This window comes from Bubalus bubalis, chromosome 19 (assembly GCF_019923935.1).
Source record: "Bubalus bubalis isolate 160015118507 breed Murrah chromosome 19, NDDB_SH_1, whole genome shotgun sequence".
NCBI classification, from domain to species: Eukaryota; Metazoa; Chordata; class Mammalia; order Artiodactyla; family Bovidae; genus Bubalus; species Bubalus bubalis.
This window is the reverse complement of record NC_059175.1, coordinates 35,172,143-35,196,039: the sequence shown is the minus strand read 5'-3', so window position 1 is coordinate 35,196,039 and position 23,897 is coordinate 35,172,143. Positions and strand designations below refer to the sequence as shown.

The window sequence follows — 23,897 nt, the reverse complement described above, 5'->3', positions numbered from 1 at the left end:
CTCAGTTGAATTAGGTTTGTTAAATTTGTTACTTATACATCAACTTAAGCATTCAATACCATCTGAAATTCACAACTATTTCATGAGTGTAACTATTAAATTTTTTAATATAAACAAAAATATTGCTATATGATATCTTATATCTAAATGGGGAACGGGATTTCCCTGGTCCGGTGGTTAAGACTTCAAGCGTTCACTGCAGGGGGCACTGGTTCAATCCCTGGTCAGGGAACTAAGATTCCACATGCCACATGGCGCAGACAAAAAAATAAATGAATGAATGAATGAATGAAGTAAAGGTTTTGATAATATGTCACTGGTATAGTGAAAGACAGGGAAGCCTGTCACGCTGTAATCCATGGGGTCTCAAAAGAATTAGACATGACTTAGTGAATGAACAACAACAACAACACTGGTCAGTCAGTTCAATCGCTCAGTCGTGTCCGACTCTTTGCGATCTCATGAATCTCAGCACGCCAGGCCTCCCTGTCCATCACAAACTCCCGGAGTTCACCCAGACTCACGTCCATCGAATCAGTGATGCCATCCAGCCATCTCATCCTCTGTCGTCCCCTTCTCCTCTTGCCCCCAGTCCCTCCCAGCATCAGGGTCTTTTCCAATGAGTCAACTCTTCGCATGAGGTGGCCAAAGTATTGGAGTTTCAGCTTTAGCATCATTCCTTCCAAAGAAATCCCAGGGCTCATCTCCTTCAGAATGGACTGGTTGGATCTCCTTGCAGTCCAAGGGACTCTCAAGAGTCTTCTCCAACACCACAGTTCAAAAGCATCAATTCTTCGGCGCTCAGCATTCTTCACAGTCCAACTCTCACATCCATACATGACCACTGGAAAAACCATAGCCTTGACTAGACGGACCTTTGTTGGCAAAGTAATGTCTCTGCTTTTCAATATGCTATCTAGGTTGGTCATAACTTTCCTTCCAAGAAGTAAGCATCTTTTAATTTCATGGCTGCAGTCACCATCTGCAGTGATTTTGGAGCCCAAAAAATGAAGTCTGACACTGTTTCCACTGTTTCCCCATCTATTTCCCATGATGTGATGGGACCAGATGCCATGATCTTCGTTTTCTGAATGTTGAGCTTTAAGCCAACTTTTTCACTCTCCACTTTCACTTTCATCAAGAGGCTTTTGAGTTCCTCTTCACTTTCTGCCATAAGGGTGGTGTCATCTGCATATCTGAGGTTATTGATATTTCTCCCAGCAATCTTGATTCCAGCTTGTGTTTCTTCCAGCCCAGCGTTTCTCATGATGTACTCTGCATATAAGTTAAATAAGCAGGGTGACAATATACAGCCTTGACATACTCCTTTTCCTATTTGGAACCAGTCTGTTGTTCCATGTCCAGTTCTAACTGTTGCTTCCTGACCTGCATACAGATTTCTCAAGAGGCAGATCAGGTGGTCTGGTATTCCCAGCTCTTTCAGAATTTTCCACAGTTTATTGTGATCCACACAATCAATGGCTTTGGGCATAGTCAATAAAGCAGAAATAGATGTTTTTCTGGAACTTTCTTGCTTTTTCCATGATCCAGCAGATGTTGGCAATTTGATCTCTGGTTCCTCTGCCTTTTCTAAAACCAGCTTGAACATCAGGAAGTTCATGGTTCACATATTGCTGAAGCCTGGCTTGAGGAATTTTGAGCATTACTTTACTAGCGTGTGAGATGAGTGCAATTGTGCGGTCGTTTGAGCATTCTTTGGCATTGCCTTTCTTTGGGATTGGAATGAAAACTGACCTTTTCCAGTCCTGTGGCCACTGCTGAGTTTTCCAAATTTGCTGGCATATTGAGTGCAGCACTTTCACAGCATCATCTTTCAGGATTTGGAATAGCTCAACTAGAATTCCATCACCTCCACTAGCTTTGTTTGTAGTGATGCTTTCTAAGGCCCACTTGACTTCACATTCCAGGATGTCTGGCTCTAGGTCAGTGATCACACCATTGTGATTATCTGGGTCGTGAAGATCTTTTTTGTACACTTCTTCTGTGTAGTCTTGCCATCTCTTCTTAATATCTTCTGCTTCTGTTAGGTCCATACCATTTCTGTCCTTTATCGAGCCCATCTTTGCATGAAATGTTCCCTTGGTATCTCTAATTTTCTTGAAGAGATCTCTAGTCTTTCCCATTCTGTTGTTTTCCTCTATTTCTTTGCATTGATTGCTGAAGAAGGCTTTCTTATCTCTTCTTGCTATTCTTTGGAACTCTGCATTCAGATGCTTATATCTTTCCTTTTCTCCTTTGCTTTTCACTTCTCTTCTTTTCACAGCTATTTGTATATTCTGCTTAATAAAATCCATGTGCAACATTAGTTAATCTATTTGTTATCCTTAACTCACAGAACTTCTTTACAAATTAAGTATTTCTGACAAATATAAAATATTCAAAGGTGGCTATCAACAATATTATATTTTGACAAGTTAGAAGTCTTAACCATCTCTAGGTAATAAAAAGTGCCTGAGATGCTTATTAAAATTATTAACTTTAAAAAACATAATGATCAGCTAAAACTGGACAGTTAAATGCTATGACCATTATACTTATAGGGCTTTGAGGGTTAACTGAACAGTTCTCCTAAAGAAACAAAAGAGAGTAACCCAAACTTTAAAAAATCTTGCCACAAATTAGAATTCCACAGCATAGTCTTTTTAGAGGGTAATTTATAAGTAGGTTTTAAAATAAAAAGTACAAATGCTCTTGGCTAAATAATCACAGTTTTAAAATTCTATTCTGCATAAAACAGTACATAAGAGTGTTACTAATGCATTATTTAAAATGCAAAAAGAAGTAGGGAATACTTGCATTTTCTAATGATGGAATGATTAAATAAATTACAGTATATGTATTATGCATGTATGTATATTTGGACGCATATACATATATACAGATGGATAGATATGCACACACATCTATCAACACACATATGTAGCTACAAAAAAGTAGTGGATTTACATTTATAGAAAAAGAAAGGGCTCATGATATCCTGGGAAGTGGATAAAGTACAAACTACAAATCTCAAGATCTCATTAAAAAAACCCTTATGTACACATATAATAAATGTTAAATACACTGAGCATTATATCAGACATTTCTAGTTTAGCTTAATTCTTACAACATAGTAAAACATACACACATACACATTGATAATTATACCAAAGAAGAATAAAAATAAATACCTTCTAGTGGTAACTTCTGAGAAATGGTCCTTTTGTCGGGGTGAGGAGGTAGATGGGAAAGAGATGTGAGACAGGACTTTCACTTTTTACTGCATATTGTTTAATACCACTATTATTTTTATATTTAATTTATATAATTTTGAAGCTTTTTTAAACAGAACAAGATTCCTCTGGAGCTTTTCATGTATGAGATTAAATATAGGGAAAGAGTTAAAATGTAAAAGAGCTAAAATATTTTCACCTTTAAAAAAAGGTCTTTAGATAATCAGCATGTTGTCAGTTTTAAAAATAGAATGCTAAGATTATTTACATCAGCAGCCTGTTATACACAATACTTTAGTGAAATGATGTCAGAAGGCAAGCATGGGTGTGTGACATTCACGTGGTCCTAGGATCACATCACTGGCACCCTCTCTTCATACCTTAAAAGGAGGTTTAATTCTAGACATAAAGCCCACCCTATACAACATTTCAGCCCCACTGATCTACTAAATTAACTTAATCCTAACAGGCATGCTATACTTAATAACAAAACAAATGCTAATACAACAGAAAACTCTTATTCAAACTGCAAAATCATTCCAATGTAATACCTTTAATTAAACACTTGCAATGTGCCAAGATTTGGGGAAGAGAGGGATATAAGAGTAAAAAAATAAATACTACATATTTCTTGTGCTTAATAATCTCAGTTTAATAAGAGAGCAACACAATAAATAGTAATGATACCCAAAATCATAAAATTTAGTAGACACTTATAACCTATTATGAGAACACAATGAAGGGTGACCAACTAATTCCTGTCTAACTAGTCTCCTGGAATCATAACCCTTTTTTTTTTATTTTCTTATTCTGCAGACCTATTCTTAGAGACTTCTAAGAATTTCTAAATATTATACTGTAAGTTAATGAACTTACAGACTGTACCAAAAAACACCAAATCTGTAAATATTTTTTAACATAGCTCAAAAAAATAGAATTCAAAGTACATTTTATTATGATTTAAATTCAATAAGCATTTATTTTGTGCTTGGTATTTGGAGAAATTTTATAATAAAACCTGCTGCTGCTAAGTCACTTCAGTCCTGTCCGACTCTGTGTGACCCCACAGACGGCAGCCCACCAGGCTCCCCCGTCCCTGGGATTCTCCAGGCAAGAACACTGGAGTGGGTTGCCATTTCCTATTCCAATGCATGAAAGTGAAAGGTGAAAGTGAAGACGCCCAGTTGTATCTGACTCTTAGCGACCCCATGGACTGCAGCCCACCAGGCTCCTCCGTCCATGGGATTTTCCACGCAAGAGCACTGGAGTGGGGTGCCATGCCTTCTCCGATAGTAAAACCTACAGACATTTATTCACAGCACTGGCTCTTAACTGAGATGATTCTGTCCCCTAGGAAACATTTGGCAATGCTTGGAGACAGTTTTGCTTGTGACAATCAGTGGAGATGTGCTACAAGCATCTCCTGGGTAGAGGCCAGGGGTGCTGCTAACACTACAATGAACAAGACAGCTCCCCCAAACAAATAATTATCTGGCCCAATAAGTCAACTTGCTCAAGCTGAAAAACTGTTACAGTAACAGCTTACCAATCTCCAACTCAAGCTATTAAAGAGACTCACCTTTTTACAGTCAACAAAAATTCCTGAAAATTAGCAAAAAAAAAAAAAAGAATACAAAAAACAAACCCTAGGTTGTAAAGCAGTATCTGGTATGGAGTACATATTATGTGCCAAGCACTGTATTGGGACCTTGCCTCTAACTGCAGCAAAACAACCTCTGAGTAAATCTGTCCAACGCTGCCTTGCTAGTTAGGGTCAGAGATGGGCTATTAAGACCTCACTCACTTGATCTGAAGCTCATACTTTTCTCACTGTTAACACCAGGCAGCCAAAGCAGATTTTATCAAGTCTCATGTTTATGGACTTTACTAATGGAACAGCCCTTCACACCCTTACCCAATGGTTAGGCTCTCATATTCCAGAAAAATTCTAATAAGTTTGCTTATCTGATTGTTAAATCCATAAATAATTTAAAACAGAAAATAAAAGGGCTGCTACAAGCTGATACCAGAGCCAGAGAGAAATGTGAAAACTGTACACAAAGGATATGGCAAAACAAAAGACAAAAGTACAAGAAGCTCAAAAGCCTGCCGCTGCTACTGCTGCTGCTGCTAAGTCGCTTCAGTCGTGTCCAACTCTGTGCGACCCCATAGATGGCAGCCCACCAGGCTCCCCCATCCCTGGGATTCTCCAGGCAAGAACCCTGGACTGGGTTGCCATTTCCTTCTCCAATGGATGAAAGTGAAAAGTAAAAGTGAAGTCGCTCAGTGGTGTCCGACTCTTAGCGACCCCATGGACTGCAGCCCACCAGGCTCCTCCGTCCATGGGATTTTCCAGGCAAGAGTACTGGAGTGGGTTGCCATTGCCTTCTCCGCTCAAAAGCCTAGGGCCTTTATTACAGAGACACATCATTCTATACAGTGATACGATGGGGAAAAGGAAGGAAGAAAACAGAGAGGGAAGGAGAGAGGGGAAGGTGTAGGGAAGGGTGAAGAGAGAGGAAATGAACCAGGAAAGCAGGTAAAAAGAGGAGTAGAAGGAGAGAACAGAGGGAAAGAGAAACACGAGAAGAGACTGGAAGAACACAGATCAAAGAAAGACCAAGTGGAGGAAACAACTTCGTGAAAAACCATGGGAAAAATTCAAAAGGAAACAAAGAAATGGAGGGAGGAAAAGGGGAAAGAGAGCAACTGACCTTAACCCATAAGAAATGGAGATCTAGATAGAAATATATGTAGAATAGAGAAGTGAAAAAGAAAGCTATCCAACAGATTACAAGAAATAGATGTTTAAATCACTCCAAATTCAAAAAGTTCTATACACACACTGTCTATGTTTAGTAGTTACTAGCCACACACAGGTGGCTATAAGCACAGAAATTTGTTTTAATCTGAACAGAAATGTGCTGTAACATACACAAATTGCACAACAATTATACTAAAGAAATTCTCACACTGTTAAGAAAGTTCTAGGACCCACAACAGATTTCCCAACCTGGGCATCCTGCAAAGGGGCTGAGAACTCCCAGGGAATTTGACCTTGGAGGCCAGTGGGAGACTGAGCCTCTGGGTGCAATCTCAAAAATGACAGAATAATCTCTGTTTGTTTCCAAGGCAAACCATTCTATATCACAGTAGTCCAAGTCGATGCCCCAACCACTAATGCCAAAGAAGCTGAAGCTGAACATTCTTTGATGACCTATGAGACCTTCTAGAACTAACACCAAACAAAGATGTCCTTTTCATCATAGGGAATTGGAATGCAAAAGCAGAAGTCAAGAGATACCTGGAGTAACAGGCAAGTTTGGCCTTGGAGTACAAAATGAAGCAGGGCAAAGGCTAATAGAGTTTTGCCAAGAGAAAGCACTGGTTATAGTAAACACCCTCTTCCAACAACAGAAGAAAAGACTCTACACATGGACATCACCAGATGGTCAACACCAAAATCATACTGATTGTATTCTTTGCAGCCGAAGATGGAAAAGCTCTATACAGTCAGCAAAAACAAGACTGCGAGCCGACTGGCTCATCATAAACTCATTATGGCAAAATTCAGACTTAAAGAAAGCAGGGAAAACCACTGGACGTTCGGGTATGACCTAAATCAAATCCCTTATGATTATACAGTGGAAGTGACAAATAGGATCAGATCTGATAGAGTGTCTGAAGAACTATGAATGGAGGTTCATGACATTTTACAGGAGACAATGACCAAGACCATCCCCAAGAAAAAGGAATGCAAAAAGGCAAAATGGTTGTCTGAGGAGGCCTTACAAATAGCTGAGAAAAGAAGAGAAGGTAAAGGCAAAGGAGCAAAGGAAAGATATACCCATTTGAATGCAGAGTTCCAAAGAATAGCAAGGAAAGCTAAGAAAGCCTTTCTCAGTGATCACTGCTAAGAAACAGAGGAAAACAACAGAATGGGAAAGACTAGAGATCTTGTCAAGAAAATCAGAGATACTAAGGGAACGTTTCATGTAAAGAGGGGCACAATAAAGGACAGAAATGGTATGGACCTAACAGAAGCAAAAGATATTAAGAAGAGGTGGCATTAATGCAAAGAAGAACTATACAAAAGATCTTAATGACCCAGATAACCATGATGGTGTGACCACGCACCTAGAGCCAGATACCCTGGAATGCGAAGTCAAGTGGGCCTCAGGAAGCATCACTACGAACAAAGCTAGTGGAGGTGATGGAATTCCAGCTGAGCTATTTCAAATCCTAACAGATGATGCTGTGAAAGTGCTACACTCAATATGCCAGCAAATTTAGAAAACTCAGCAGTGGTCACAGGACTGGAAAAGGTCAGTTTTCATTCTAATCCCAAAGAAAGACAACGCCAAACAATGTTCCACAGAACTTCTGCACAATTGCACTCATCTCACATGCTAGCAAATGTTCAAAATTCTCCAAGTGAGGCTTCAACAGTACATGAATCGAGAACTTCCAGATGTTCAAGCTGGATTTAGAAAAGGCAAAGAACCAGAGATCAAACTGCCAACATCCACTGGCTCATCGAAAAAGAAAGAGAGTTCCAGAAAAACATCTACTTCTGCTTTATAGACTATGTCAAAGCCTTTGACTGTGTGGATCACAACAAACTGTGGAAAATTCTTCAAGAGATGGGAATACCAGACCACATTACCTGCCTCCTGAGAAATTGTATGCAGGTCAAGAAGCAACAGGACCACACACAAACAATGGACTGGTTCCAAACAGTGAAAGGAGTATGTCAAGGCTGTATATTATCACCCTGCTTATTTAACTTATGTGCAGAGTACATCATGTGAAACGCTGAACTGGATGAGGCACAAGCTGGAATCAAGACTGCAGGGAGATATATCAATAATGTCAGATGTGCAGATGACAGCACCCTTATGGCAGAAAGCAAAGAGGAACTAAAGAGTCTCTTGATGAAAGTGAAAGAGAAGAATGGAAAAAGCTGAGTTAAAATTCAACATTCAAAAAAACTAAGATCATGGCATCTGGTCCTGCCACTTCATGGCAAACAGACACAGAAACAATGGAAACAGCGACAGACTTTATTTTCTTGGGCTCCAAAATCACTGAAGATGGTGACTGCAGCCATGAAACTGAAAGACACTTGCTCCTTGGAGGAAAAGCTATGACCAACCTAGACAGCATATTAAAAAGCAGAGACATTTCTTTGCCGAAAAAGGTCCGTCTAGTCAAGGCTATGGTTTTTCCAGTAGTCATGTATGGATGTGAGAGTTGGACCATAAGAAAACTGAGTGCCGAAGAACTGATGCTTTTAAACTCTGGTGTTGGAGAAAACTCTTGAGAGTCCCCTTGGACTGCGAGGAGATCAAACCAGTCAATCCTAAAGGAAATCAGTCCTGAATATTCACTGGAAGGACTGATACTGAAGCTGAAACTCCAATAATTTGGAGTTTCACATCTTCACATGATGTGAAGAACTCACTCACTGGAAAAGACCCTAATGCTGGCAAAGACTGAAGACAGGAGGAGAAGGGGATAACAGAGGATGAGAATGTTGGATGACATCACCGACTCGATGGACATGAGTCTGAGCAAGCTCTGAGAGTTGGTGATGGACAGAGAAGCCTGGCATGCTGCAGTCCATGGGATCACAAACAATCAGACATAACTGAGCAACTGAACTGAGGTGAAAACACCCACACTTATCTTCTAAGATTTAGTATGAAAAAATATTAAATATCTCATTGATATTTAATTGATACTAATTACATAAAATGTTAAGTTGGATATAGTGTATTAAAGAAAATATAATATTAATTTCACACTTCCTTTTACTTTTTTAGTGTGACCTGCTAGAAAATTTAAAATTACAAAAATGGCCTACATGTGTTTCTACTGTATTGTGCTTCTCCAGAGTTTAACTGTGCTTTAGGACCCATTCTCCAAGCTAGGCTTCAACAGTAATGGGAACTGGGAGCTTCCATATATTCAAGCTGGATTTAGAAAGGGTAGAAGAACCAGAGATCAAATTGCCAACACCCACTGGATCACAGAAAAAGCAAGAGAATTCCAGAAAAACATCTACTTATGCTTCACTGACTACACTGAAGACTTTGACAATGTGGATCACAAAAACTGTGGAAAACTCTTAAAGAGATGGGAATACCAACCACCTTATCTCCCTCCTAAGAAACCTGCCTGCAGGTCAAGAAGCAATAGTTAAACTGGACATAGAACAATTGACTGGTTCCAAATTGGGAAAGGAGTACGTCAAGGCTGTATATCGTCACCCTGCTTATTTATATACAGAGTACATCATTTGAAATGCCGGGCTGGATGAAACACAATCTGGAATCAAGGTTGCTGGGAGAAGTATCATTAACCTCAGATATGCAGATGACACACCCTTATGGCAGAAAGCAAAGAGGAACTAAAGAGCCTCTTTATGAAAGTGCAAGAGGAGAGGGAAAAAGCTGGCTTAAGTTTAACATTCAAAAACCTAAGATCATGGCATCCAGTCCCATCATTTCATGGCAAACAGATGCAGAAACAATGGAAACAGTGGCAGACTTTATTTTCTTGGGCTCCAAAATCACTGCAGATGGTGACTGCAGCCGTGAAATTAAAAGACACTTGCTCCTTGGAAGAAAAGCTATGACAAACCATGACAGCATATTAAAAAGCAGAGACATGACATTACCGACAAAAGTCCATCTAGTCAAGGCTATGGTTTTCCCAGTAGTTATGTTGAACCATAAAGAGAGCTGAGTTAAATGAAGGCAAGTGCTAATTGATGCTTTTCAACTGTGGTGTTGGAGAAGACCCTTCTTAAGAGTCCCTTGGGCAGCAAGAAGATCAAATCAGTCAATCCTAAAGGAAATCAGTCCTGAATATTCACGGGAAGGACTGAGGTTGAAGCTGAAACTCCAATATTTGGGCCACATGATGCATAAAGCCAATTCATTAGAAAAGACTCTGATGCTGGGATAGATTGAAGGCAGGAGAAGAAGGGGACAACATAGGATGAGATGGTTGGAAGGCAACACCGACTCAATGGACATGAGTTTGAGCAAGCTCCAGGAGATGGTGAAGGACAGGGATGCCTGGCGTGCTGCAGTCCATGGGGTTGCAAAAAGTCGGACACGACTGAAGACTGAACAACAAAAAAAGGACCCATTCCGGTGCCAAAGTGAAATAAAAGAAATCACTGCCATTCTTATATTCATTCTTCTTTTAGAATCCCAGTTGTAAATGATATCGAAGTACATAACTAGATGTCAAGCTGATTATAACATGAACCAGGAGATCAAACAAGACATAAACCTCTATTAACTGTTTTTAACAGTTAAATGAAGGCAAGTGCTAAGACATGTTACTATTAGACCTGAGTGAAGAATGATGACATAAAACTGGGAAATTTAATAGAGTAAAACCAGGAGATTCAATTTGTAACCTTGAAATAACTCTAGGTCTTAAAAATCTGACATTACTTGAGTAGTACACTGAAGAAATGTATTTGAAGATTTTCAACACTTTCATAAAAATGAAACATACAACAAGGATATTTTTGAAAACCCCTTCACAAGCACTTATTCAATGTTTTTGAAAGTTTTTTAAAAAATCACTGTCATCAATCATACAAGATAATTTTCTCATGTTGTATAAAAATAAATCCCAGAATGTTTCATTAAGAAAAAAATAAGTGTATATGTATATTGCACCAACTATGGAAAGAAAAAACCTAATCTACTTTGTATTTATTATATAACACCTTATTGGGAAAAAAATTTTTTGTTACTATATGACTATATTCTTACCCCTTCTATTTCTATGAAATAAAATCAAATTTAAGCCACAGTCTAACTACCAAATGGCAAAGAATTAAACATTTTGGAAAGATTAAAACAGTGTGACTCAAATTTTAATGTACACCCAAATTCATCTGAGATATTCATTAAAATGTAGATTCTCACTGAGTAGGTCTGGGTGGGGTTGAAAATTGTCCATATCAAACAAACTCCAAGGTGACACCAATGTTGCAGGTCTATGGATCACACTTTTAGTAAGCAGCTAAAACAATTATTCCTACATTTAAAATGCACAAGGCACTATACTCAATATTTGTAACAGCCTATAAGGGAAAAGAATCTGAAAATGAGTATATATAATCTGAATTGCATGCTGTACACCTGATACTAACATGACACTGTAAATCGATTAAACTTCAATAAAATATAAAAATAAATAAAACGTAAAATAATTTATACTTAGTAAAGTAAAAATGGAAATTCATTTTCCCAAAGGAAGCATTCTATTTTCTATTTATGGCAGGTATTTTAGTGTTTCGAATAAAAAACAGGTATTTTAGTGTTTCCACGAGTTGGCTGTTCGGCATTACCAGGCTCCCAACCATACCAATCCATCTATCAAACTTGGGAATTCTTGGTGGCTAGTAGAGATCACGTCAATATTTATTTGGGACAAGTGCCCTAACATTTATGTTGAGTTCTGAGATCCAGATAATGGGAACAGAGTTATCAGGAAAGAAGAGGAAGTGGTAATATTTCTCGGGAAATCATTACATCCATGAAATGCAACACACCATACTCATATACCAACATATTTATCATATGATACCCCATAAAAATGAATATTAAAAGGCAACAGAATTACATCCTTATGTGACTAATAGTGGAGACTGAATTACTGATTTCTCAGTGATTTTTTTTCTCTTTATTCTCTTCTGAACCTACCAAATATTTGACAACAAATGTCAAATACTTCTCATTATTCAAATATACTTTTAAATTTAAAAACATATGACAAAAATCCATGAGAAAGGGCCAAGGAAACACTAATATTGAGGGAATACTGAAGAATTTCTTGTTAATGGTGGTTAAGATATACCTAATAAGTACAATAAGGAAAAAGTAACTTAGGATGATAATGTAAAGACTGAAGTTACTTACCTTAGTAAAGTTATTCAGATGGCCTAGCTTTCTCATATTTGATACTCCTTGCAATTTGGCCACATTTTGGAGAATCTCCCTTAAGTTATCAGAAGGTTCTAGAACAGATAAAATAACATAATTTTAAAAGATTAAGATAATTTTAAAACAATTTTATTTTCCCTAACAAAACACATGAAACATGCATTATTAAAACTTCACAACTTTGACTCTCGGGTTTTTTTTAAAGTCTTACATTCTGTCTCAAATCTACCTATTTAGGAGACTTCGAAGTTTATGTGGATGACTCAGTGAATGACCTTCACCTCTCTACTCCATTTATACCTATGGTCCAACTCTCTACATCCCCTGGAACTATTTAACCACTAATTCTAAAATTTCAACCCCAACTGCAAGAACACCTTTCACTTCTGGCCATAATGTAGTAACAGGAACCAAACATACTGTCTTATTTGAATCAACCCCAAAATTGAAAAAAACATATAAAACAACAGTTCTCAAAACACTGGACATTAAGTAAAGAAAAATAATCATTGAGAAATGAAAAAAAAAAAAAAAAAAAAACCAAGAATGCTCTACAACTGCCCTCAGTTTACTGTCATTAGAGTGTTTCCAGGCCTTGGTGCTGAGAGGAGATACCCAGGCAAACTGAGTTCAAGAGACAGAGCTCAGAGTCCAAGGAGAACAAACTGTACCAGAGAACAGAGCATCTCCCAGAGAGAACACTGAACATCTGCAGGAGGACCCTTTATGCAGCCATTACAGCAACAGTTGGTGCATGTGTGTGAGGAAATTAACACTCAAAAAAAGTAAAGGGATGAGTATCATGTGTTTACACAGGACAGGGAGCAGTGCTTGTTTCTAATGGCCATACTGAAAACCTTAATAGTGCATGGGGCATTGGACAGAGTATTCAGAAAAGTCTTGGCTCAGTGGTGGGGAACAATCATGGACAGACTAAACATTTCTTTGATTCTACCTAACAAATCTTTGGGCTTCCCTGGCAGTTCAGGTGGTAAAGAATCTGCCTGCCACGCAGGAGATCCCGTTTCGATTTCTGGATTGGGAAGATCCTCTGAAGAAGGTATAGGCTACCCATTCCAGTATTCTTGGGCTTCCGTGGTAGCAAAGAATCCGCCTACAATGTGGGAGACTTGGGTTTGATCCCTGAGTTAGGAAGATCCCAGAGGAAGGCATTGCAACCCACTCCAGTATTCTTGCCTGGAGAAACCCCATGGACAGAGGAGCCTGGCAGGCTACTGTCTATGGGGTCACAAAAAGTTGGACACAACTGAAGCGACTAAGCACACGGCACACAACAAATCTTCAAAGCAAGATTTGAAAGAATCAAACTGTTTCCAAATAACTAAAATGTCTCAGACCAAAGCTCAGTAAGAATCATAAAAGAAAAATAGAAAACACCTAATGAAGCAAAATATACAATGACTAGTATCTAAATATCATCAGACATGCAAAGCAGCAGGTAAAACATGACTCATAGTAAGCAGAAAAATTAATCAACTGAAAATGACCCAGAACCGACACAGATAGTATTAGGTTGGTGCAAACATAATCACGGTTCGGGGCTGTGAATTTTAAATCATTATAACTAGGTTCAAACACATTTTTATTAATCAAAATAGGAACCATTATAATCAACACATTTTTGTCAACAAGAAATAAGTTTGTTCATTCCTTTGGCGCAAAAACCTGTGCTTCAGACTTCGATAAACTCTTGGAAAGCATTTTCCACATCCTGCTAGTTGTGGAAGCATTTTCCATGCAAAAAGTTACCGAAATGCTTAAAGAAGTGAATCAGTTGGCGAGAGGTTAGATGAATGTAGCAGATGAGGCAAAACTTCGTAGCCTAATTCATTCAACTTCTCAAGTGTTGGTTGTGAGACATGTGGTTGGACGTTGTCATGGAAAAGAATTGGGCCCTTTGTACTGACCAATGCCAGCTCGAGGCTTTGCAGATTTCAGTGCCTCTCTCATCAATTTGCTGAGCATTCTCAGAATGGTCTCAGAGGGATTTAAAAAGCTGTAGTGGATCAGACCAGCAGCAGATGGACAAATGGTGACCATGACCTTTTCTGGTGTAAGTTTGGCTTTGGGAAGTACTTTGGAGCCTCTTCTCATCCAACCACTGGGCTGGTAATCGCAGTGGTAATTAGCAATTAGTGGTAATTAGCCTACAATTAAAATAAATTAAAAAAAAACCCCACTTTTAGTCACGTATCACAATCCAAAAAAAAAAAAAAAAATGGTTCTTAGTTGTTGCACAGAATAAGAGAAGACAACACTTCAAAATCATTTTTTTGATTTGCTCACTAGGCACCCAATTATCAAGCTTTTTAACCTTTCCAATTTGCTTCAAATGCCAGATAACCAAAGAATGGTTGACACTTGAGTTCTTGGGCAACTTCTCGTGTAGTTCTAAGAGGATTAGCATTGATGATCCTCTCAATTAGTTGTTGTCAACTTCTGACTGCCGGCCACCGCACTCCTCATCTTCAAGGCTCTAGTCTCTTCTGAAAAACTTCTCGAACCACCATTGCACTGTACGTTCGTTAGCAGTTTCTGGGCCAAATGTGTTACTGATGTTGCAAGTTGTCTCTGCAGCTTTATGACCCATGTTGAACTTGAATAAGAAAATCACTCAAATTTACTTTTTGTGTAACATCATTTCCCTAGTCTAAAATATAAACAGCAAGTAATAAGTCATTAGCAAAAAAACAAAGTAAGAAATGTGCATTAAAATGATGCATAACATAATCACATTTATTTAAGACTATTCCAATATCAAATGGCAAAGTTCAACAATGACAAACCTCAATTACTCTTGCAACAATCTAATACAATCAGTAGAAAAGGACATTAAAACAATTTTTATAACTGTAGTCTATATTTCAAAACCTTACGGAGAGGCATGAAAAGTGTAAACAGCACTCAAACTGAATTTCTGGAGACGAAAACTACAGTGTCTCAGATGTAAATATATTGGATGAGAAAAAAAGCATAATAGCTTTTATAGAAAGTAAGAGTTGTGAATTTTGAAGACAAAGCAGTAAGAATTATCCAAAATGTAACACAAAGGGAAAAAAGAAAAATGAAAAGACCAACAGCAAACTATAGGGATTCAAGCAGCTTAACAAAATTGTAATATGTGTAACCAGAGTCCCTAAAGAAAAAAGTTTGGAATAGAAGAATTAATTGAAGAAATAATAGATGAAAACTTTCCAAGTTTGATCAAAGTAAGCCAATAAATCCAAGAAGTTCAATCAATCCCAAGCACAAGGAAAAGGACCAAAACTAGACCTAGGTACATCATAATCAAATTACTCAAAATCACTGGTAGAGGAAAAATCTTAAAAGCAACCAGATTAAAAAAAAGACTGCAGCCATGAAATTAAAAGACACTTGCTCCTTGGAAGGAAAGCTATGACAAACCTAGACAGTATATTAAAAAGCAGAGACATCACTTTGCTAACAAAAGTCCACATAGTCAAATTTATGGTTTTTACAGCAGTCATACTCAGATGTGAGAGTTGGACCATAAAGAAGGCTGAGCGCGGAGGAATTGATGCTTTCAAACTGTGGTGTAGGAGAAGATTCTTGAGTCCCTTGGACTGCAAGGAGATCACCAGTCAATCCTAAAGGAAATCAGGAATATTCAGGAAACCCTGAATACTCATTGGAAGGACTGATGCTGAAGCTCCAATACTCTGGCCACCTGATGAGAAGAGCCAACTCACTGGAAAAGACCCTGTTTCTGGGAAAGATTGAAAGCAAAAGGAGAAGGGGGTGGCAGAGGATAAGTGGTTAGACAGCATCACAGACTCAATGGACATGAATTTGAGCAAACTCCAGGAAACAGCGGAGGACAGAGGAGCCCAGCAGTCCATGAGGTCTCAAAAAATAGGACATGACTTAGCGACTGAACAACAACAAAGACAGACAAGTTACATACAGAGAAATAAAGAGAAGAATGACAAATTTCTCCCGGAAAACAAAGCAAATGAGAAGACAGGGGAACATCTTTAAAATACTGAAAGAAAATAAAAAGCTTTTAAAATGCAAAAACAATCCTTAGTTCACCTGTTTTACAAAAATAGGCCAAAGCCAGAAATTGCCCTGTGGTTGGGAATCTGCCAACCCTTGGATACTGTGTCTATTCAAGTTATTTTCCTAATAACATATTCAGCATCCTATTTGCTTTAAACAAAAGCACAATCTAAAAAAGAAAAAAAAATTATCACATTATTGATATTTTACTTTAAGACCCATTATGACTTTCCTTTGAGATTTTAATCTGTTAACACAAACTAAGAAGCTATTTGTTTTGAATAAGTGTTTTCCTCAGCAAATAAAACATCACATTGTTCTATAAATTTAGCTTGCATCTGCTCCTCTCCATTGTTATACTCAGCGTGAGCCATGACAACCACACATTGGTTAGTGTCAAACCACTAAGCATATTACATATCCTGCTGCTGCCGCCGCCAAGTCGCATCAGTCGTGTCCGACTCTGTGCAACCCCATAGACGGCAGCCCACCAGGCTCCCTGTTCCTGGGATTCTCCAGGCAAGAACACTGGAGTGGGGCTGCCATTTCCTTCTCCAGTGCATGCATGCATGCTAAGTTGCATCAGTCATGTCTGACTCTGCGTGACCCTACAGACAGCAGCCCGCTCCTCTGTCCACAGGATTCTCCAGGCAAGAATACTGGAGTGGGTTGCCATTTCCTTCTCCATTACATATCCTAGCTATCTCCAATCTCTTTGAAATTGCTACAAAGATCAAACCCCACGAGGGCCTCCCTGGTGGCTCAGATGGTAAAGAGCCTGCCTGCAATGTGGGAGACCCAGGTTTGATCCCTGGGTCAAGAAGATCCACTGGAGAAGGAAATTACAACAAAACTCCAATATTCTTGCCGGGAAAATCCCATCGATGGAGAAGCCTGGTGGGCTACAGTCCATGGGGTCGAAAAGTCAGACACCACTGAGTGACTAAGACATAAGATCAAAATAGTCAATCTTAAGGGAAATCAACCCTGAATACTCATTAGAAGGGCTGATGCTGAAGCTGAGGCTCCAATATTTTGCTGATCTGATGCAAACAGCCAACTAACTGGAAAAGTGCCTAATGATGGGAAAGATTGAGGACAAAAGAAGACAGTATCAGAGGACGAGATGGCTGGATGGCATCTCAGATGCAATGGACGTGAACTTGGGCAAACTTTAGGAGATGGTGAGGGACAGGGACCTGGCATGCTGCAGTCCATGGAGTCCCAAAGAGTTGAACATGACCAGGCAACTGAACAACAAGAAGATCATTCATTTGATTTCAGAACATTTCCTACAAATACTGGATATATTTATTTTAACTCCAATGAAATTTGATCTAATATTAGATGGTTTAGGGTATGTCTTTATAATTAGTAACTCTTTCATCTTAAACATGGAATGAAAACAGCTTATCACTGTGTGGTAGCAGAGCTCATACAAAAAAAACTGCAAGGAACTATGAGTAGATCACTATTAGTAATATCTTTTTGTTATAAATGGTACCTGTTTGGAGACACTGAAAAAGAAAAATTTAAGTAAGCCAATGATTTTTAAATGATTTAACTATATTTGAGAACATACTACAATTTTTAACAACACTTGTGCTAATTCAGAACCTATATCACTTTACAAGTCAGAGTTTACTAAAAGGCATTGTGAAATTCACCTACTGGAAATACATAATTTAACCATCTTACATCAATTTATAATTGAGTAGTCAGACATCAAACAGTTTCACTAAAGCGAAGACCCAGTTTCTGCTATGTAGTATGTGACAGGACTAATACTTATGATGATTAGGTTGAAGATATAGTTTTCAAAAAGGCTTGCATATTTCTAATTATCACCTATTTTCTAGGTACAAACTGATTGCAGACATTTTTGAAAAGCCACAATTTTGTGACAAAAATAAAACCTCGAGTCTGAACTCACTCACTCAAGAAGTATTAACTGAACACCTACTATGGTCAAGTACTGTTTTAGGTACTGGGAATAATACATCAATGAACAAGAGACATCCTTTCTTACTGGACCTTATAAACAATTGGAAGAAAACTGAGGATTAACAACAGAAAAAGGCACAAAATGAAAACTGACAGGTAGTCAGAAGCCAATACTGTGTCAAATGTTTGCCTAATAAATACTGATATAAAATGAACCTACCATACTTTAATGCACTGTTGCTGTCAATCCAAATCAAATCAGCCTTTCTTCTTTCCCCTCCTCATCCCTTTGTCCTATATATAATTACCATCTGAGCCACCAGGGAAGCCCACACAATTACCAGGAACCCCCAAACAGAATTGGAATATGGAAGAGCTTCTAAGTTTCTTCACAATATATTTCCTGAAACACAGAACATGTTTCCTTCCAGAAACTCATACTTCTTCCCAAATTCAAAAATAGCATTTTAGTGAAGTCACTCAGTCGTGTCCGATTCTTTGCAACCCCATGGACTGTAGCCTAACAGGCTCCTCTATTCATGGGATTTTCCAGGCAAGAATATTGGAGTGGGTTCCCATTTCCTTCTCCAGGAGATCTTCCCAACCCAGGGATTGAGCCCGGGTCTCCCACCTTGTAGGCAGACACTTTACCATCTGAGCCACCAGGGCAGCATTAGGGCCATTTTAAACATCAAATACTAGGTATGCTCATATGTTACAATGTTCTTATGGGGATCCATAACTTCAAATACTAAGGTAAATTTTCCCTGGTTAAGTGAGAAGTCCCTAGTTTCTTCCTTACGTGCTAGATCAGGAGTACCTAAACATTTTAATTAAAGACCCATACAGTAAGTATTTTAGGCCATAAAGTCTGTTCTGTTGTAACCTCAATTCTGTTGTAATCAAGAAAGCAATAGAGAAACTAGGTAAGTAAATGAATGAGGCTATGTTTCAATAACACTGGCTCATGATCTGTCAACTGTCAACTCCTATGCTAGACAGAACTTAAAACTACATGAGCAAGTTGAGATCAATGGACTTTTTATTGGGGGGGGGGGGGTAGTGCACAGGGGAGAGAATTTAAGGAGGAGTTTACCTCTCTGATGGAGAAGGCAATGGCACCCCACTCCAGTACTCTTGCCTGGAAAATCCCATGGATGGAGAAGCCTGGTGGGCTGCAGTCCATGAGGTCGCTAAGGGTCAGACACGACTAAGCGACTTCACTTTCACTTCTCACTTTCATGCATTGGAGAAGGAAATGGCAACCCACTCCAGTGTTCTTGCCTGGAGAATCCTAGGGACGGGGAGCCTGGTGGGCTGCTGTCTATGGGGTCGCACAGAGTCGGACACGACTGAAGCGACTTAGCATTAGCATTACCTTTCTGATTTCTTACTACTTTCACTTAATGTTTCCAATTCAGCCTCTCCAAAACTGTGCTATGTGAAATGTATAAAGCACAAATGAGATAATCTACTAGGATTTCCCTGAAGCCCAGTAGTTTAGCCCAGAGCTGCATTAAGTAAAAAAGAGAAGAAAAAAAAAAGTGGCTAGAAAAAAAGAGAGAGAAAAAAAATGTGGCTAGCTGGCAATGATGGCCAACCATTCAAATGCAAGGAAGCAAAACACAAAAGAACTGCTAAAATTACTGTTGCTCTTTTCCTCTTATTGTGTAACTTGTAGTCCTATGCATGTTCCCAGTGACTCTCTGGAAGTAATGAAATAACTATAGTCAATACTCAGCAATTTAATATTATATAAGCACAAACATGCATACATAGATACAAATATAAATACAGAAAACCACCAAAAGAAAACTACAGTGAAGAAAACTTTTATCTCTATACATCTATAGATACACACATATATATATATATAATTTTCCATGTATGTACATATACATACATGCACAGATGTATATATATACACACACACACACACACACGAGTAAGCATGCATTTATTTTAAAATGTTTCCAATATATACTGCTTTGTAACATGCTGTGATAAATCATATTATTAATAATATCCTTACCTGTCAATAAACATATAGCATAAAATTGATACTTAAATAAATTTTGGTTCAAGTACACAGAGTAAATTAATGACCAGATACTAGTGGCATACATTTATTTGAGAGTAATAGAAAGAACAATTCTGAAATAAAAAAGAACTGGATTTGAATCTAGCTTGCTGCTGTTTAGTTGCTAAATTGTGTCTGACTCTCTGCAACCCCACAGACTATAAGCATGCCAGGCTTTGCTGTCTTTCACTATCTCCCGGAACTTGCTCAAATTTATGTCCATTGAGTGGTGATGCTATCTACATCTATATCATCCTCTGCCACCTCACTCTCCTGTTGCTTTTAATCTTTTCCAGCATCAGAGTCTTTTCCAATGAGTCCGCTCTTCCCATCAAGTGGCCAAAGTATTGGAGTCTCGGCTTCTGCATCAGTCCTTCCAATGAATATTCAGGGTTGATTTCCTTTAGGATTGACTGGTTTGATCTCCTTTCAGTTTAAGGGACTCTTAAGTCTTCTCCTGCACCATAATTTGAAAGCATCAATTCCTCAGTGCTCAGTCTTCTTTATGGTCCAACTCTCATATCTGTACATGACTACTAGAAAAACCACAGCTTTAAAAGGAATCTAGCTTAAACACCTACAAACCATGTATCCTTGACTACATTACTAAACCTCACAGGCACCATTTTCTTATACTGGGTTGGCCAAAAAGTTCATTTTGGGTTTTTTCCATAAAATGTTAAGACTATAGTGAATAAGTGAGTGAAAGTCATTCCATCGCGTCCAACTCTTTGTGATCCCATGGACTCTGCAGCCCACGTAATTCTCTAGGCCAGAATACTGGAGTAGGTAGCCGTTCCCTTCTCCAGATCTTTCCAACCCAGGGATCGAATCCAGGTCCCCCTCACTGCAGGCAGATTCTTTACCAGCTGAGCCACAATGGAAGCCCAAGAATACTGGTAGCCTATCCCTTCTCCAGTGGATGTTCCCGATCCAGGAATTGAACCAGGTCTCCTGCACTGCAGGTGGATTCTTTACCAACTGAGCTAACAGGGAAGCCCAAGGTTATAGTGAATATATTATACTAATTACCTAACCTTGAAGGCATTGTTTCAAGGTGTGAGCTACAACTTAGCAGAGTGCCTAGCCCATAACAGATATTCAATAAATAGCAGCAGCTATCATTAAAATTAGTTATTATCTGCTTACAAAAACAATTTTTATGTTTTTTTATGGATCAATTATGTGAAAGTTATGCGGCCAGCCCAAACAAATGTTTAATTCACATATTAGTGTGTCTAACGGAGAAGGCAATGGCACCCCACTCCAGTACTCTTGCCTGGCAAATCCCATGGACGGAGGAGCCTGGTGGGCTGCAGTCCATGGGGTCGTGAAGAGTTGGACATGACTGGGCGACTTCACTTTCACTTTTCCTTTTCATGCATTGGAGAAGGAAATGGCAACCCACTCCAGTGTTCTTGCCTGGAGAATCCCAGGGACAGAGGAGCCTAATGGGCTTCTGTCTATGGGGTCGCACAGAGTCAGACACGACTGAAGCGATTTAGCAGCAGTAGCAGCAGTGTGTCTAAATTAATGAATTTTGCCTACATGTTTTAGCGTATTACTTTTATGATCCAAGATTTGCTCATTTTTGAAGTAAAATTTTTTGTTTTATTTGCCTTCTTAAAAATGACAGAATAATGAGTGGGTGCAGAGTTGGACAATATTTTCTGTGATTTATTTGTGAATATACATGAACAAATGCTAATAAGCATCAAGCTAGAAAAGCTGGATGCATAAGAATGTAACAAAATTAAATGTGACTTCATAGATCTGATATGTATTACTTAATTGCATCTCAATATTATCTATGTTTATTATGAGAAGACATAAAGGATTAAAAATACATGGCAATACCTACAGTTAGTATTTCCTTTGTAAAAGCCAGCAACAAATCTGTCTCCTCCATCAGCAAGGACAGTGAAAGTACATCTTCTCACCCTTACCCACAGGTCCAAAAGGTGAGGAAGCACTGCTTCAAATTATTTAACATTTCCTGAAATTCTAACAATTATTAATATCAAAGAGTTATATAATTTAGGAGGGAAAAGATCAAAATGATAGCATCCTGGGAAAATGGCCTTCCTTTTACCTTTAACGCAAAGGAACTAAAAACTTCTTCAGTTCAGATCAGTTCAGTTCAGTTGTTCAGTCGTGTCCAACTCTTTGCGACCCCATGAATCGCAGCACGCCAGGCCTCCCTGTCCATCACCAACTCCCAGAGTTCACTCAGATTCACATCCATCGAGTCAGTGATACCATCCAGCCATCTCATCCTCTGTCGTCCCCTTCTCCTCCTGCCCCCAATCCCTCCCAGCATCAGAGTCTTTTCCAATGAGTCAAGTCTTCGCATGAGGTGGCCAAAGTACTGGAGTTTCAGCTTTAGCATCATTCCTTCCAAAGAAATCCCAGGGCTCATCTCCTTCAGAATGGACTGGTTGGATCTCCTTGCAGTCCAAGGGACTCTCAAGAGTCTTCTCCAACACCACAGTTCAAAAGCATCAGTTCTTCGGTGCTCAGCTTTCTTCACGGTCCAACTCTCACATCCATACATGACCACTGGAAAAACCATAGCCCTGACTAGACGGACCTTTGTTGGCAAAGTAATGTCTCTGCTTTTCAATATGCTATCTAGGTTGATCATAACTTTTCTTCCAAGGAGTAAGCGTCTTTTAATTTCATGGCTGCAGTCACCATCTGCAGTGATTTTGGAGCCCCAAAAAAATAAAGTCTGACACTGTTTCCACTGTTTCCCCATCTACTTCCCATGAAGTGATGGGACCAGATGCCATGATCTTCGTTTTCTGAATGTTGAGTTTTAAGCCAACTTTTTCACTCTCCTCTTTCACTTTCATCAAGAGGCTTTTTAGTTCCTCTTTGCTTTCTGCCATAAGGGTGGTGTCATCTGCATATCTGAGGTTATTAATATTTCTCCTGGCAATCTTGATTCCTGCTTGTGTTTCTTCCAGTCCAGCATTTCTCATGATGTACTCTGCATAGAAGTTAAATAAGCAGGGTGACAATATACAGCCTTGACGTACTCCTTTTCCTTTAGGAGACCCTATTCTACTTTTGATAGAGTAGTAGAATATTGCCCCTTATACTAATGCCAAACTCCGTCCCTTTGTAATTTTCATTCATTTGTTCTGGTGTAACAATCTGGAATGCAGAACAGGAATTATCTACCCTCAGTACTGAAAATGATCATTTTTCCTCACAAGCAACTGAAGTAGACAATAATCTTCTTTTAATCACTGTTGTATTTTAAATATAAATATGTAATAGAGATGGACAAGGAAACCTATCAATTACTTCTGCAAGCAAATCAGTTTAGTTATAAGCTCCTTAAATGTTAGATTTATTATACTAAAAATTGAATAGTTTCGTAGGGCTACTTTAGAAGAATGATGGACATGAAGCACCTCTTGAAAGGGAATAATTCGTTTAGAGGCAAGACTACAGAGACAGCAAGATGGCACTTGGTTTCTTTAGCCAGGCATGCCCATTCTTTCCCTACCTGATCTAGAAGAAGTCCTCATTCCTCAGAAGTCTTACTCAGAAGTGTAAAGGTTTTCCTTAACCTGCAAGCAACCTTCTTTATGTTCTCATGATACATTCTTCATA

At 38.7% G+C, this 23,897-nt stretch overlaps 1 protein-coding gene across 2 annotated transcripts in view; it reads right to left on the bottom strand.

The window, feature by feature from the left end:
• RICTOR (RPTOR independent companion of MTOR complex 2) overlaps positions 1–23,897 on the bottom strand; it is a 137,472-nt gene that overhangs the window by 87,242 nt on the left and 26,333 nt on the right. For both annotated transcript variants that reach the window (XM_006063515.4, XM_025270572.3), the window contains exon 4: positions 12,185–12,282. In XM_006063515.4, coding sequence (XP_006063577.2) covers positions 12,185–12,282 — 98 coding nt within the window. The remainder of the gene's footprint in view (positions 1–12,184; positions 12,283–23,897) is intronic.